At 43.4% G+C, this 17,618-nt stretch overlaps 1 protein-coding gene and 1 pseudogene across 2 annotated transcripts; one reads left to right on the top strand and one right to left on the bottom strand.

The window, feature by feature from the left end:
- Positions 1-10,865: 10,865 nt before the first annotated feature.
- Positions 10,866-10,984, top strand: LOC112469567 (annotated as a pseudogene).
- Positions 10,985-15,012: 4,028 nt separating this feature from the next.
- ADM (adrenomedullin) lies at positions 15,013-17,311 on the bottom strand. 2 transcript variants are annotated; one of them, XM_015596432.2, is made up of 4 exons: positions 17,143-17,311; positions 16,609-16,727; positions 16,309-16,458; positions 15,013-16,105 (listed from the first exon to the last, which is right to left on the bottom strand). In XM_015596432.2, the coding sequence occupies exons 2-4, from the start codon at positions 16,704-16,706 to the stop codon at positions 15,790-15,792; spliced, it is 564 nt and encodes a 187-aa protein (XP_015451918.1). In that variant the 5' UTR covers positions 16,707-16,727; positions 17,143-17,311; the 3' UTR covers positions 15,013-15,789. The 2 variants fall into 2 exon arrangements, with proteins under 2 accessions (XP_015451918.1, XP_006905691.1); XM_006905629.3 differs by having other exon boundaries at positions 15,013-16,108; positions 17,143-17,310.
- Positions 17,312-17,618: the final 307 nt, after the last annotated feature.

Below are 17,618 nucleotides of genomic sequence, written 5' to 3'. Positions count from 1 at the left end.
AATGGCAGATGTTGGTCAAAGGGCACAAACTTAGAATCATAAGATGCATAAATTCTGGGAAGCTAATGTACAGCATGGTGACTATAGTTAATAATACTGTGCTGTATATTTGAAATTTGTTAAGACGGTAACTCTTAAGCATTCTCAGCATACACACACACACACACACACACACACACAATAACTATGTGTGGTAATGGATGTGTTAATTAACTTGTGGTAATCATTTCACGATGTATACATATATCAAATCATCACTTTATATTATATACAATTTTAGTTGCCAATTATGCCTTAATAAAGTTAGGGGGAGAAAAAAAAGAAAACCTAAAAAAAATGAAAAGAGACTCTCCAGGAAAGGAGGGGAAGCTGAAACCACTACCCAACCCTGTCCTCTTGAATTTTCTTCCCACTTAGAGTCCCCCACTCATCTCCCATTGCCATGAGCACATTAGCCCCCAAGGGAGATACTGATATTTCTTTAGTAGTATACAAACCTCTTCCCTGAACTCTTCTTTACACAACTGAGACAGGCTGCAACTTTTCCAAAGCCTTTACAAAATCCTGAGAGAGAACGGGGATGTAAACAAGAAAATACACGAAGCATAAACACAGTCAAGCTTGTGCAACAATGGCCATGTTTAGGGAATGAGACATGGAAGGAGGAATTTTGTACGTTATAACCTTCATGTTTTTTTATTTTTTTACAAGAATTATATTTAATTTATGAAAGTCATAAACATATATTTTGAAGCTTATATGGTATTAGTTTTGGTCCTGACATAGAATTCTAGCTCCCATGATTCATTCTAACCACAGACTTTGTACCTTATTAATTCCGAAACTCTTCCTTCTGCTCCTTTCTACCCCGATCCCTCCCAACAGGTCTCACAGACCTTATGGCAACAACATTGGGTCATAAGCTTGACCATTCATTCAACAAAACATGCTGTACTTTTGTGTCTTCTTTTGGGAAGTAGAGTTGAGGAAAAAAGTGATCATGCCAGATACTGAGTAATAGGCCATCACATAACTTCAGTACTTATCTGTATGACTCAGATATCTTTTTCCTTTGATAGCACAAAGATCAAGTGTCTTTTCCGTAAAACTTTATTCTGTGTCCATCTACAAAGTTCAAGATCTTATATATTTTTTTAAAAAGAGGAAGAATAGGAACTTAAAATTACATGAAAACACACTTAATAAATCCATTAATCTCTGCCAATAAAAAGATCTTGGTTGAAAGAATTCTCCCAAGACAAAGGAAAACAACTTGTTTACATGCAAATGGACCTTCCGGGAGACTGCAAAGAGGAAAATCCCATTTTCGGATCTGGAGCAGCTACGAGCTACTAAAATAGTCAAGAGGAAGAGGTCTCTGTCCTCTGGGTGCCTCCATGACTAAGGGTTCCTTTCAGGCCTGTCTAAGCTATGACTATCCGCTCTCCCCGTGCTCCTTACCTGTGCCACAAGGATATACTATTTCCCTCTTCCTCTCATCATCTAACTTAAACTCAAGAATTCTCACCTGGGAGTGATTCAGATTAGGCTAGCCTTAATTTTCCTGGAAACCCCTCCTCCTTAATCTTCCTCAGTTTCCTCAAGGAAGACAAAAATAAAATATTTGAAGACACCACATAATGAAACTCATCCCAAGGTTTACAGCCACCTCTAATGAGGAGAGCATTTCCAACGGTCAGTTTCCTCAAGGAAGACAAAAATAAAATATTTGGAGACACCACATAATGAAACTCATCCCAAGGTTTCATTATGTGGTGTCTAATGAGGAGAGCATTTCCAAGGAAACACTACCCACTGACAGACTCATGGGAGAATGCTCTATCATTAGGGATTTTGCCTTCCATTATGGCTTCCATGACCTCATTGGCCAATGAAGAAAGGGCTTCCAAAGCTAAATCTCATTAGCCAGAGCCCTGCATGGGCTCCCTTCGAAGGTTGTCTGGGGTCAGGGAATCTGCTCTTCCCTCCTGCCTCCCTAGCTCTCTACGAGCACAAGTATAAACCAAAGGATGGGACAAACAGGACTAAGTGGCCCGAAAGAAGGAAGCCACCCATGTGGCCAATAACCCATCCTAGGAAATAACAGGCCAGCTGGTACCCAACTATGGTATACAAACATATATTCTGAAATACTCCCAAATTCTCCAAAACACTTACCTAAAATAAACCAACACATAACTTATCCCAGAATCATTTCAAGAATTTATTCCTAAAACAACAGCAGGTGGCAGCAGTGTTTTACATTTTTTACCCTTAGGACTAGAAGGAAAACAAAGTGTCATGGAATAATCTCTTCATCTCTGAGTCAGCCAGCTGGCTTGGAAACTGGCACACTGCCATCTTGTAATGTAGAGAATATAGGCTTCTCGAGTGGGCGCTGAACATTTTGACAAGGGAACCCAAAGAAAGTCTCCCCACGACCCCAAGCCAGAGGCCTGCCTGGTTCTGCAGACCAAGCAGGAAATTGACCGCCACAGAGAGGTCTGATCACAGAGGCAGAGGCTGTGGCTGTGAGTCTCAGGTTCTCTTGCCCAATGTCAAGGAGTTGCTTGTTCACAATGGGGAGGTCCTCACAGCATTTGCACCATCTATTATAATGTAACCTGGAATGAAATGTGTGGGCAGGGAAAGATAGGGGAAAGAAGAAGAGTTTTAAAATCTGGACTCTGGTGCACCTAGAGATTGAGAGACCTCGGAAGGGTATACCACTACTGCACAGCTGCTGTAGCTCTGGGCTCAGGAGCGGGTAGTGCCAAGATCACTGTCTGGTTTGCCCTCAAATGTCTTCCTTGCCTTAGCATTGTTCTTGGCTCCCCACTTCAAGTTGTGTCTAGAAGGTTTCCATTGCCACAGCACAGCACTGAAGTTTGGAAACCACGTTTTTGCTGAATTGTTTTGCAGAGCAAATCCAGTTTTGCCTTTGAGAAGTGATTGGCCAATATTTCATCCCCAAATGGTGCTTTGGAATTTTCTCAGACCCTCTTTTCATAGAGCTATTTAATTTCCATCCAGGAGGAAACTCTTATTGTTTAAAGTAGGGATGAAAAGGGAGGTTGATAGGGCTGGAGGATTTTGCATAGTTATTTTTAAAAATACGAAACTTGTTCGGAAAAAAAAAAAAAGATAAAATTGAAGACCTTGTGTCCGAGATCCTAGATACATTTTACAAACAGGTATTTGTGGATCTTATTTTTGGAAGTGGAGTTGAGAAAAAAAAGTGAGTAGCTTTTGCCTTTTATAAGTTACATAACTATATCTGCAGCATTAGCAGCTCCTGATGATCAAAGAGAACATTTTTGAAAGATGCAGCAGAGATAGGAGAAATTCATCTATTTATATAACATAAGGCTCTAGCCCCAAACACCATTTTTCTTTCCTGCAAAAAACGTAATCTTGTTCTGAGGACTTAAGAACAAACTTTACAGCTCTTTGCATGGAAATGGCCCTTTAAAATTATCTACTAAAGAAAACATTCTATAGTTCCTTTAAATGTAATAAATATCTTCGAGGGCAACTTGCAGCAAATGTTCCAAAATTCATATCAACATTTAATTCCCTCTCTGCATATATGTTCCACACTCCCCAAATATAATGTTAAATCATTTAATGCAGAGAATTGACAGCACCAGGAAAATATTTGGATAACTGTCTGGAGTTGCCATTATTGGCTTTAATTATGACCTACTGGCTCTTGGGTCCTGAAGCAGCCAGAAAATGAGACATGTGTGCCAAAATATTCATTAGAATTCCCTTCTCAGTCACTGTCCAGAAAGAAAAAGTTTCCTTCTGGCTCCTATCTTCAGTACTTTTAAGTGGAGTCATTAATATGCCAGATTTTTTTAAAAGGATCGGGCAGAAAATAAGATTATGTGCATACCTTGTATTTTGCATTAAAAAACATCTTGAAAAGGTCAAATGTCTCTTTGCTTTCATTCTATTACCCTGAAGAAAATTGTTTTTGCAGCCACGAAGTTAACTGGTATTCTCCGCCTAGGCCTCCTCCTCCTCCAAACCCTGCTCTCCTGAAAAGACATAATCCTATAACTCTTGGAACTGGAAGTACTAGTGAAGCATGGCTTGAGCCTCTAGAGGGACTAGTCAGAAAAGATGGTTTAATTTCTTTTGTTGTTCAATGTTCATTTCTCTTCGTTATAAGATTTTAGAATGGTGGAGCTTTAGGGGAGGAAACAGATCATTTATTCCATCTCCTCATTTTAAAGAAGACTAATCCAAGGTGAAATGGTACACCTACTGTTTTAGCTTTGGGTTCTGGCATGAGTTCTTTCTTTCGTTGGTTTTTAATCAAGGCATGCTTAGTTGTTACTATTAAAAAGAGTTGCCATTTAATGAGCATTTACTACACCTCCAGGCACAGGGCTGATGCTTTCATATTCGTATCATTAATCCTTACAAAAAGCCTATAAGGTAAATATCATTATCCCCATTTTATACCTAATGAAACTGAGACTTTGGTTAAGTGATTTGCCCACAATTACAGGGCAAGGAGGCAGAAGAATTGTGTACAAATTCAAGGCTGCCTGACTTCAAAGCCTTAGTTCTTTACTATTCCCTCATGCTGCCTGCCTATGAAAGAAGGCCAAAGTGCAAATCAGCCAGGCTCTCACATAACTTTAATTTTTCAAATAATGGAGTGAGGACAAAGTTCTCCGCAGTGATAAAGTAGAGAAGAATGCCTGTGCCCAAGCAGTCCTCCGTTACCAGAATTTGCAGGGATCAACAGGGGCTTCATAGATACAACTATTTCCCATTATCTACTTGTCATGTTTAACAAGACAATTTATTCTGAAAGTTTTTGAAAGACTTCCCAGCTTTTAATAAAAATTGGCTGATTCAATGTTGACAATTTGTCTTTCATTTAACAGAAAATTGGGAGGGGGGATTTGGGATGGATGCTTATTTGGGGGAAAAAATAATTTGGAGATTTTTTTTTTTTTTATGCTCATGGTCACACAGGGCCGGGAGAGCAGATGTGGTATGAATTAGGGAAGTTTATCTGATGGTTGTCTACAGTGACAGATGATGAAGTTATTGCTTGGAAATGCTTGAGTTTTCCACTGAAACATGGTTTGGGAAAGAAACTTTGACGTTTTGAAAAACTAATGAAGTCAAAATAAAGTTGGAATGTTACGTGTTAAATTAAAGAACATGAAATGGAGACATTCAGGGGAAACATCCAAGTTTGTTAACCTAGGTACCAGTGAAAACTATGTATAAACTGAAACTTTACTTTCTCCCAAAGAGAAATCATATACCTAGATTAGCTATAAATAACCTGCCTAGTTTCTGCTCCACAGTTCCTTCTCTCTGAAAATGAAGTTGCTCAAAGCCCTCTACACATAGGTACATGCCTGGTCAGAGAGACTAAAGGAGCGTTACTTCCATGTTGAGCAGTTTCAGTATCAAATCACTGGCTACCCTTCTAATCCAAGCCAACATCATCTCTATATGGACCACTGCAATAGCAGTGCATCCTGTGTCTGGAATGGGGACCAGCACAGAGTAGGAGCTTATATAATATTGTTGATTGACTGACTGACTGACTGACTGAATGAGATCCTGATTGCCCTGAATCAGTGATACAGTCTTGTTCCCTGACCATTGTTGTGTGCTTGGTGCTAAGACCCAGCCTTGATACTCTATCTTCAGGACATAGCCCTGCCCTGTTCTTGCCATTCCCTTTGGCAGCAGTATATTAGTCTACTAGGGCTGCCGTAATGAAATACCATAGATTGAGTGGCTTAAACAACAGAAAATCTTCTTACAGTTCTGGAGACTAGAAGTCCAAAATCAGGGTGCCAGCAGGTTTGGTTTCTTCTGAGGCCTTGTTCTTGACTTGCAGATGGCTGCCTTCTCTTAGTCGTCCTTCAGTCTGTGTACAGTCTATGTCTTAATCTCCTCTTATACATATACCAGTCATAATGGATTAGGTCCCACATGTAAGACCTTATGTTACTTTAATTACCTCTTCAAGGGCCTTATCTCCAAATACAGTCACATTCTGAGGTTCTGAGGGTTAGGACTTCAACCTATGAATTTGGGGATCGGAGACACAATTCAGCCCACAGCAAAACTGCCCCAAGCAGAACGCTCTGCTCTCTCTGTCTCCTACAGCTGGACTCCCCTGGAGCCTGGCTATAGTTTGTTCCTAGAATGCCCACTGCTGTGCTCTCTGCCATTCTTGATGCCCTGTTGCTTCCTGTTGCTCCTCCTTGATGCCAACTCCTTATACCCCAACCACCTGTTTGTCATTGCCTCACCCTAAGCTGGCCTTCCCAACACCTGCAGCTGGCCTTCCTTCTCTCCAAACACTTGCCCCTGCTGGCTACACTTAACCCTTTTATATCTGGCTGTTACTGTATCCAACTCTAAATCTAAAACTAACTATATACGTACATACGTATGTACATATGTACACACACACACACACACACACACACACTGTCTAACTCTTGGTCTCAGTCCTTTATGATCACCAGGATACATTTTTGAAATAACTGAAGAATAATAACGTCTGGGTTGAACAAAGTTAAGTCATCTCACAAAGATAAAATTTACTCACAAACACACAGTGACATTGTGCCCCACCTACAGAGAATCCAGTTCAGTGATTTGGGATGGAGCCCAGTGTCAGTATTTTTTTAAAGCTCCCCCAAGTGATATTGACTGGCAGACAAGGTTAAGGATCACTGCTGTAACTGACAGAACAAACCCATCAAACTGAGAGAAAAACTAGTCTGGGAGATCTTGGCTGTCCAGCTGTCCCATATGTGGCTTGTAGATGTAATACGGCAAGTGTCCCCAGTGTGCAGTCCTACCTAACACAGAAGTGGGTGGTTCTGCCTTCAGCTCCACTTCTTTGGTGTAAAATACCCCTGCCTTTTGATCTAAGAAGTTGTGTGTGGCTTATTAGTGTCCTCTGTCACGTGGAGCAATCTGGAGAGGGAGCATCAGTGGTGCTCGGCACAGGCAAGAGTCACTTCTGCTGGGCCGTCTGAACGTGACCTGCAGACTGTTGATGATGAAAGACTGCAGGGGTGGTAAAAAGAACAAACAGCTCACCTGGCTGCTCGGCTCAGCAAACAGTGGGACTCACTCAAATGGCAGATGAGCTCAGGACGTTGATCTGCTTCCATGGGCTCCCTAGGGCGGATCTGCGCTCTCTCTACTGTCTTCCTCTTGGCTGGACTCTCCCTTCACTCCCAGGCCTCCCTCCAACCTCCTAGGTCCCTGCTCTGCCCCTCCTCCCGGGTTCCCTGTTTTCTGGGGTGAAGGAGCTCAGTCAGACTCTACCTCTAGTCTCTTTCCAATGTGTTCTTAAGGGCAAAGCCCAATCCCTCATGCTTCCGGGCTTTCCCTTTTGATTCTCAAGGGCCTTTTCTTCTCTCAACAAAACCTGGCTCTCTGCAAATAAAAGGCTTTGGCTTTCAAAACTATTGTTTTTGATGTGGGCTTCAAGAGGCTATTTTAAAAGTCAGAAAACTGAACATTGACTGTTTTATTCTGTTTCTTTCTCTCTGCATTCCGGTTGTACCAATCCTAATTCTCCTGAAGGCAATGCCTCTGATTTACTAGGGGAAAGGTCAAGTGGAAAAAGTGTAGCAAATAAAAGGGCAAAGATTAACACTTCAAGATTCTCTCTCTGTAAGAAAGACTAGAGTGAAGGTGACCACTCCAGTACCCCCACCTCCACCCCGGCCTAACAAAGTAAGCACACCAGGATGTTCTGGCTGTCTACTCAGGCCAAGAAAAGCAGAGAATCAAGATTTATCTTGATAATAAGAGTTCTAAATGACAATTATTAAAACATTATTTTCTTCGACAAGTCAATGGCATGGAAATGGCTCTAGATCAAAAGAAATGTTAGAGATGTAACAGTCTTGTTTGGAATGTGCTTTGAACAAACCACTGTCAAAAGACATTTTTGAGACAATAATGCAAATTCGATTATGCAAATTCGAGATGATACTACAAAATTATTGTGAAGTTAAATATGACAAAAGTATTTGGTTATGTAAGAAAATATTATTTATTTTTTCTTTTTTTTAACAGATGCATACTGAAGTGTAAATAAAATGATGAGATGTCTGGGGAAAAGAAAAGAGACTAAGAAAGGAAAGAGGAAAGAAGGGAGGGACAAAGAGAGGGAGGCAATGAGGGAGAAAAAGAAAACCAGATATTTGGCAAGAAACAAAACAAAATAAACAGAAAAGAAAAGGGGATAGATGAATTGAGTGTGGCAAAATGTTGACAATTGTTGAATTTTAATGATAGGTACATGAGAGTTCATTATGTTTGAAAAGTTTCATAATAATGAAATGTTTTAAATTTTTAAACTGGTGTAGGAAAAGACGGACTGAGGAATAGAAGAAAATAAAAAGGCCAGAAACAGTTTCAAACATATACTGTTTAAGAATTTATCATATTACTGATTTGCAGGCAGATGAATTCTTTCTTCAGATAAAATCTGACATGGAGTCCTAAAGTATAAAATATAAAATAAAAAGAATAGAACTGCTCTACTAGAAGCTGAAGAAACAGTCTAGCTCCTTTGCTTCCTCCTTGTCTCTGCAGGACACTGCAAGGAAACTCTGCAGCCTTATAGAACACAGTTTGAAAACCTCCATAGTACACGACGAAGGAAACCTTGAATCTTGCAGAAAATATGTACACAACTTAGCGTATGTGTTAGACAACTGGCTAACACTATGGGAGAAAAAATAAAGTTAAATCCCTACCTCACATCATATACCAAAGTAAAGTCCAGATGCATTAAAATGTTTAAAGTACAAAATGAAGTCATAAAATTATTAGAAAAAAATAGGTGCGTATTCTAAAATATTGAGACAGAGAAGGGTTTCCTAACCAAGCCAACAAAGGCAGAAATTATAAAGGAAAAGATTACTATCTTTGGTTATATAAGTATTGATATTTTATATGGTAAATAAAAAAAACCATACTCCACAAAAAGGAAAAGAGGAATGTGCGTATGTGACAAAACTTTAATAATCTTAATCATTAAATAGTATTTCAAATCAATAGGAAAAGACAAACACTCCAAGAGAATAAAAGGATCAACTAAAAATATATATACAAGAAACTATAAATTAATACGAGGTATGAAAAAATATTTAATCTCACAATTAACCAAAGAAATACGGTAAGTTAAAGTAATAATGAGAATAATTAATGATGACTCCTATTTCTAGTGATATGCAGACTAGATAAGCTGAAATTTCTGCTACTATTAACCATCTAGAAATGCTAAGTAAAATATACTTAACATCCTTTTCAATGCATTAACTGAACTGCCATGAAAATACAGGAAAGCCACAGGAGACCAAACCAAGATCACTAAAAACCAGAATAGAAGGCTTGAGAAAAAAAGTAGTAAACGAGGCTTTGGTGAGGGAGTTCCTCTCCTTGATAACAAAGAGACTTGCTAAGGGACAGAAGAAAAGGAATTACAGAAAGTAGAAACTGAGACACACAAGTCAATCCAAGATGCTAGAAAGGCTACACCCCACATCTCCAGCACAGATGCACATGTGCATAGTTTAGGATCCAAATCACAAAATTCATATTCAAAATGGTACCAGGCTGGTATTAAGAAGCAAACACAAACCTCTGGAGGGATTCACCTCAACCCAGGCCATACAGAATCACCATAGATTAAGCTCTAATAAGATGAGCTCAGAACCCAAAATTATAGAAAATAGGAGGAAATAAATCATGATGAGTCAGCTGATAAAGATAATAGAGTTACTAGAATGAAATTATAAGCTAAATATGTTTAGAATTATTAAGATATAAAATGAAGTCTCGATGATATAGGAAAAGAATGAAACTTTCTAAAAAGTAATAAATAACATGTTTACCTATTAAATGAAACAGTATTCGAAAAGGATAATGGTCAGCATTGCTAAGAATATAGAAAATTAACATTTATATTCTGTTCATAGAAGTAAAAATTGATCATTCCAGAGGGCAATTTGACAGTATGTATCAAATGATTTAACAATAACAAAAAAGTATATACCATTGACCCAATAATTTTACTTCTAAGAATTTATCTTTAAAACAATTCATTAAGTTATCCTAAGATGCATGCACAAAAATGTTTAGTGGGGTATTTTTCATGGTAAAAATGTAAGAGGGAAATCCTTAATGCTCAATAGCAGAGGAGTGGTTAAACATATTATGTCTTATGATTGAAATACTATGCAGGCAATAAGAATGATGTTGTATAGATATATTTGCTGACATGGAAAGATGCCCCAAATATACTGATGAGTGAAAAAAAGCAGGTTACAGAACAATATGATTCCACTTTTTAAAAATTGTGTGGCCTATTAGGGAAAATTCAAATGCCCAATAAATGAAAATGTGCTACAATTCACTAGTAATCGATAATGAAAATTAAAACAATAGTGACATATTACTTACACCCATCAGGATGGCAAACATCAGAAAAGTGGATCCATGAGGTGGCTGGCAAGGACATGGGGAGGTGGGAACTCTCAGGAACAGCTAGTGGGAATGCAAACTGGTACAGGTATTCTGGAAAGCAATCTCACAGAATTTAGCATAGTCAGTATGTAGAAGCTTTTTGACTAAGCAATGTCATTTCTGGATATATAACCCCAAGAAATTCTCATTCTGATAGGTAAAAGGTCATGAAACAGGATGCTTATCTTATTTGTGGTGGGGGCAGGGTAGCGGTGGTGATGGAGGCAACCCAAGTGTCCCTCATTAAGAAATAAGAAAAGTAAAATGTGGAAGATGCATATTATAGAGTAATATGCAGCAGTAAGAAGAAAAAATCTGTCTACAGCCATGCCACCCTGAACGTGCCTGATTCCATCTGATCTTGGAAGCTAAGCAGAGTTGGGCCTGGTTAGTACTTGGATGGGAGACCACCTAGGAAAACCAGGTGCTGTAGGTGTTAAAAAAAAAAAGAAAGAAAGAAGGAAAGAAAGAAACAATCTACTTAGATCATTGTTTTTTTAATTGTTCAGTGAGAAAAGTAGGGAAAATTTTAACTCAATATATTCATATGTTAAAAAGATAGTCACAAAACAGCACAACAGATTTTACAAGGTTATATACATATAATAAGTATAGACATCAAACATGTTCAAAAGGGTTCCTATGAAGAATTAAAGAAGAAAAAATAATTTTAAAAAGATAGAAGTCTTACATAGACTAGTAATGACAATTTGCCTTAAACTGAGGAGTACGTAATTTAGTTCTCTGCATTTAAGTTCAATATTTAAAAGTATATGTATATGTATATGTATTATATGTAAATGTATAAAAGAGTGTCTGCTAAAATATTAATAGTAGTTATCTCTGGAAGTGGTATGAAAGGTGAATCCTTTCTTTTTTTTATACACTGAATAAATATTGTGTAATAAGTAATATGCATGTTTTATGTTTTAAAAATTTTAATATTCAGAACTACTTTCCTGCTGTTAGATAAATGTAGGTTATTATCAACTAAATTCAGCTGCCTGTGTGGTTACAGTTATTTTATTGTTTTTCCAGAATGTTCCAAAATAGCTCTGGAACAAGACCAGTGGGACCACCAGATAGCTATCTAGCCTCACCCGTCTTCCCATGTAAATGAGCACCAAGCCTCCAATTCAGCTCTGGCAGAAAGCTCTGTGGGACCCAGGATAACAAGGTCCTCTCCTTCTTGGCTGAAGGAAAGGCAGTACTCATAACTTTCTCTCACAGTCTGCTCACGACAACCTCTGCAAAGCTGCCTTGGGCAGCAGTTGCCAAAGACAAAAGGTTCCACCTCAAGAGTGGAAACTCTATTTGTAGCTTTGTAGACATGGGTGTTCTTCCAGGAGACTCAAGACCTACACTGGGGGACTGTGTTTGGCCAGGAATAGCTCAGAAAGCCTTTCTCTTAGAAGCTAGCTCTTGAGGCCTTCAGTGTATGTTTTAACTATATTTGGCAATGAAAGCCAAAAAGGTCAGTGGCTTAGCTGGGAGGTAAGTGGTGAGGAGAACTATTTGTGATTTATAGTCCCTGCTTCAAACCAGGACCAAGAATTTTAAAATTCTCTTCCTTTATTTATTTTGCCCTCGCCAGGCATACCACTAAAGTTCTCCTTCCCCGTCCTACCAGCCTCATGTAAATCTTTCAGAACCACAGGTGTTAATCGCCTAACCAAGCCATCCTCATATTAGAGGACATTTGGGGACATCTGGTTTGAGAATTCAAATGTTAAAATTATTCCACTTTACTCTCTTTGTCTTCATAGCATCAAAATAGCTTGTAGCACTTGGGTGCAAATCCAGACTCCAGCACTTATTACTCACTGTGTGCCCTTGGCTAAGTTACTCTATGTCTCTGAGGTTCAGTTACCTTATCTACAACCAGAGATAACACCTACTTCACAAGGCTGCTGAAAGAATTAAATGAGATAAGGTGTATAAAGTGGCTAGGAGAATGTCTGATACAAAGCAGGTGCTAAAAAAAGCAGCAGTTTCCATTACTCCCTTCTACCCGTAGCCATTCAGCCAAGGTGTTGGCTTTTCAAGAAATCGCCTGGTACCCCGTGTTTGATTACAAGAGGATGGTACCATTCCCACAGCCAGAAACAGTAGCTAAAGATAAAACTTGTGACTATTCTTCAGCCGAGGACAGGTCAAATCAGCTCACAAATGACTCATCACTGTTGATAAATGATATGTTCTTGGTGTCAGGAGTCCCTATCCTGACAGGATTCAACATCTTATGAAAAAAATCCAGAAGGTAAGTCGAAAGACTCACAGAATAGGTCCCCTTCAGAGGTGAACCTCAGTCAATCCTGAACTTGTACCAGACTGGTCTTAAGAGGGTCTCTGTCTCTTCAGACATGTTTCCAATGACAGGATTTTCAGTTGGAAAGGACTCCAGCTAAGTAGCTGCCTCTTTCATCTCAGAGCTGAACCATCTCCTTCACTTGCCTTGAATTCCCTGAAGGGAGTCATAAGACTCCCTGGGCGGAAGGTTAGATGCCTGTTCCCTGCTCAGAACAGCCCTAAGCTAGTGCCCAACCTGCGTTGGCAGCCTTGTCGGCTGGGCTGAAGCTCTGCCAGAGTGAGGTTTGGCTAAAGGGCTCTGTGGCTATGGGACAAACCTTGGCTCAAGAAAAAGGGTGAGTATTTAATCCCCAGCCACTGTCCTTGAGGCTGAAGTGTCTGCTACTCTCTACAGTTTCTGTAGCACCTTCAGACCACCCAGAACCACTCACTGGCACAGAAATTCCATGACTGTAATTTTTAGTCACTCTTTCATTCATACATGCCCTGTACCTTTTGCAATGCCTAGTACAGAGTTCCCTCTAAGTGAATATTTATTAAAAAGCCCTTGAGGACAAGGATGGTCTATTGCTGCATTTGTAACCCCCTCAATTCTGACGAACCTCACAAAATTGTTAAGAGAAAATAAGACAATGAACCGCATGGAGATTGACACTGTCAACAGCCAGGTGCCCAAAATAGAGGCCTTGTCTGGTCTTAAGGAAATTCCATATGCTGGGGTCTCCTTTCTTCTAATTGAAACTCTTTGAGAAGCAGGTTGTCTCTGTATCCCAGACTTAGGAACTATCTCTTTCCATGTATATGCAAGCTTTTTCTGAAAAAAATTATCATAGATCCTCAGAAGGGGCCTTGTGACATGCAATTGATGCAAAAGACCAGAGAAGGTATGTTGCCAGGAAAAATTTCTATTCTTCAAACTCATCGACAGATTTTCTTCACCAGTAAAGTTTCTGAGATCACCCGTAAGCACCAGCATTTCAGCCACGTGTTGAAGTGGAAAGGCCAGGGAAACTTTCTGGAAAGGACAAGCAATTGGTCTCCACCCTGGGTCTTCAGGATATTTGATGAGACAAATGGGGCAGGGAAATCAAAATCAGGAGTCTCTCCCTTTATACTTCCCTTCTGTCCTGTTCCCAAATGTCCCCGGACCTTTTGGTCACTCAATGGGCCTTAGCGTCAGCTTCCGACGTCAGAACTGGGGTCAACCTTCTAAGATGATAAGACATAAAGAAAGCAAGAAGGAGGAAGGAAGGAGGGAGAGAAAGGAAACCTGGAGAAGTGGAGGGAAAAAAATGAAAAAGGCTTGTGCAGGAGGAAGGAAGAGGGGAGCAGCAAGGGGAGGCGGAACAATGGAGGTTTCAGGCCGTCCGAGGCGCACGGTTCCGGCGGCACGTCCTCGCGCATGCCTTGGGCCAGCAGCTGCACACTGCGCAGCATGTGGGCTCTGAGTCACGGTCCCAAAACAGGGAGCCGCCGTGCAGGTCTGGAGGGCCAGACCTGGTTGGCATCTGCAAAATGTTTTTTTTTCCTTTCCTCTTTCATTAAAGCTGTGTGCTGACTCCCACGTAGGAGAACTTATTAAACCGCACGTACTGCCTGACGGCTCGCGGGTCTGCCCCAGGCGGCCGGCTGGGGGCGCCGCAGGCTCACTCATGACGCCGCGGGCTCTCTGGGGCACCGTCCTGGAGACGACTTAGATTTCTCTCCCTGCTGCGGGTTTCCCGCAGGAGTCCAAACGTTTTATTGGAGTAGCTTCTAACTTAAACGCCGCGGCAGCCGGGGGAGGACGCTTCACTTAGAAGGCCTCGCAGACCACCCCAACTCTCCGAGGCGCGCTTTCGCGCAGGGTTCCGTGAGCAATTCAAGATATGGGACTCTTGAGCAACCCAGAGAGTTCAGGCTTGCCTCCGCGCTAGGAATCACCCTACTCCCCCCGGCCCGGCACCCACGCGGGGATGTGACCTCTGGCATCTCCGCGAACCTCCACACGCCCCGCAGGGAGAGCAGAGCTCCTAACAGCTCTGCAGGAGCAGAGAGGGGCCAGCACTCGCCGGAGCTGCCATCCCACCTTCCCACGCCAGGAGGCGTGACATAAGGCTCCGGGATAGCCCAAGACCAGGGGCACCCTCCCTCCCAAGACGCGTGACCCGAGAATGAATCAGCATCGAGACAGTTTATTGGTTTGCTATTTCGCATATCACCCATTTTATGTAAATAGATTATACAGAGACACGACGTTTCCTTCTTCCAAAAGAGGTAATCAGTCTCTTTTTCACGCACACTCTCACACATTCCCCGCAGCAATGTTACACCTCGCTGAGACATTCATGTATTAAAATACTGAGGAAAGGGACAATACAATTGCTTTAAAATGCCCTTAATACAATATATAACGTACAAAAATATCTCTATATTTGAAGTTACAAAAAAATCTTGACAGCAACAAACTTAAATATTGATAATTACCTCTGTATATACAACACGCATTGCACTTTTTCTCTCTACGTTTTGGAAAGTTCAAGTAATAGTGGGGCTTGCGCCCCGGCGGGGTGACACCCCATGAGAAATCAGTTTGTGGGCTGTAAGGACAATGGCTCAGACCTTTGCCCCCGGGGTCTAAGCATTTGATTCTTGGTTTCTCCGTGAGCCTGGCAGACACTCCCTCGGATTCCTCTGCCTCCCCCCCACCTCCCGCCCCCCGGGACACCCTGGTCGGGTTAGAGGAAAACGAACACTGGCTCTGAGAAGGAGGGACCCCTGCAAAGCCAGGGCTCGCCGCCGTACTGTGCCTTCCGAACTCCCGCTCTCTGCAGGGCTGTCTCAGCCCGTCCTCATCAGCTGAGAGGCTCGGCTCCGGGAAGCCCTCCGCTCTGGCGAGGGATAGGGGGGCATCCGGTCGCATGCGCAACTGATCGCTGCTGCCACAGCGGCCTAAATCCTACGGAGGGTAGCGATCACTTGATGCGCTCCAGAAGCTGGAGCCCCGTGTGCCTGTGGCTCCGGGGACAGCAGAGTCCGGCCCCGGCCCGCCTCGGGCAGGGAGCGCCGGCGCCGGCGGCCGTAGCCCTGAGGGCTGATCTTACTCCTGGGGGCGACGCCGTCCTTGTCCTTGTCTGTGAACTGGTAGATCTGGTGCGCCAGCTTCTGCACCGTGCACGTCCCGAAGCGACAGCCAAAGCTCCGCAAGCCCTGGAAGTTGTTCATGCTCTGGCGGTAGCGCTTAACTCGGATGCGGGCGGCGTCCGGACTGCTGGAGAAGGGAAGGAAGGCAACATGAGACCCCTATTAAGCAGGGTCTCAGCCTCCAGGAACCGGAGCATTCGAGAACCAGAGGGGCCTGGAAACTGCTACCGTCTTCTGAACTGCCACACAGCCCTGACGATTCCCAGGGCCAGGGTAGTGGAAGAGAGCACCCCTCGCCAACCCCGCGACGGCACCGGGCATAGTTACCTGGCCTGGGTGCTGCGAGAGGCTCCCTTTACATCCTGGGGCTGAATGAGAGTCTGGACAGGCTCGGACTTCACGTCGGCGAGCCCGGTGGGGTAGCTGCTGGGCATCCGAAGTTCCCTCTTCCCACGACTTAGCGCCCATTTATTCCATCTAGAAAAAACAAATAGACTCGATTCGCACACGTCCAGGAGAGTTCCCGGCCCGTCCCTACTCGCGTTCACTTCTAATCCCTCGGGACCAACGACCAATTTCCTTGTCTTCCAGGTACAAGAAGTGGGGAAGGCACTGCCTGCGACTCACTTCTTTCTGAACTCTGACGCCACGTCGAGCCGTGCGCTGTCCGCGCCTAGGAAGGCGAGCGAGCCCAAACACAGGAGGGCGACTGGAACCAGCTTCATTCCGGCGGCGATGCGCAGACCCTGGGGAGGGAGAGAGAGGAGCGAACGTGAGCACCCGGGCGTGTCGCGCCGCCCGGGAGGGGCGCAGAGGGCGGGCAGGGGCCCCAGCGCAGGCAAGCTCAGCCCAGGCTCTGCCTCGTTCAGACGCTTATCTCCCTGGGGCGCAGAGAGACGCCAGCGGCATTTGCACCCGCCGGGAGGGTGACAGGCCCCTCAGGGGAGGCGGCTGCCTAGTGCCAGGCTCCCAGAGGTTCCCCCTAATTAATTTCTCGAAATTTGGCTGATGGAGCAGAGGGGACTGGGTCTCTGGAGTTCCAGTAGTGTGTACGAGCTGGGCCCAGGATGTGGGACGCACCCGGTAAGGGGTCCCTCACTCAGGGCTCCCAGTGCCCAGCCAAGGTCCCCCCCCTCTACCCGCCCCGCCTGCCGCACCTACCTGCTGAGGGGGTGATCTGCCAAGATATGTGAGGAGGAAGTTCGAGATGTCGCTCTGGCAGTGGTAAAAACCCAATGTCCAAGCTGCGGTGAGAAACCAGAGATGGCAAGGCTGGAGCTGTTCCGCCCAGAGTCACCAAGAAACCACCGAGTGGAAGGCGCTGGTTCCTCAGCTTTATAGTAGTACAGGGGGGAGGGGCGGGGCCTGGGCTGCCCTCACGCCCTCCCTTTCTTCCCTCCCGCGCGCGCGCTCCTGCACTTTGGCGCACACATTGCTTGCCTGTGAGTGCGGGGTGTGGGATTTGGGAGGTGGGGTGTCCCTTATGCCCAGAGGACTTGGAGATAAGCTCCAGGAGATAGGAACTGCCACAACTCTGACTTTGGGCACAGGGTTCAGACTGTAAGCCCGGGCGAGACAGGGCTGGTGCAACCTCTTGGGGTCCTTACTCAGGATCTATGCAGCTCAGAGTGCGAGGC

Source organism: Pteropus alecto, unplaced genomic scaffold (genome assembly GCF_000325575.1).
Source record: "Pteropus alecto unplaced genomic scaffold, ASM32557v1 scaffold461, whole genome shotgun sequence".
NCBI classification, from domain to species: Eukaryota; Metazoa; Chordata; class Mammalia; order Chiroptera; family Pteropodidae; genus Pteropus; species Pteropus alecto.
The sequence above is the reverse complement of the archived record's forward strand: the minus strand, read 5'-3'. Positions and strand labels throughout refer to the sequence as shown.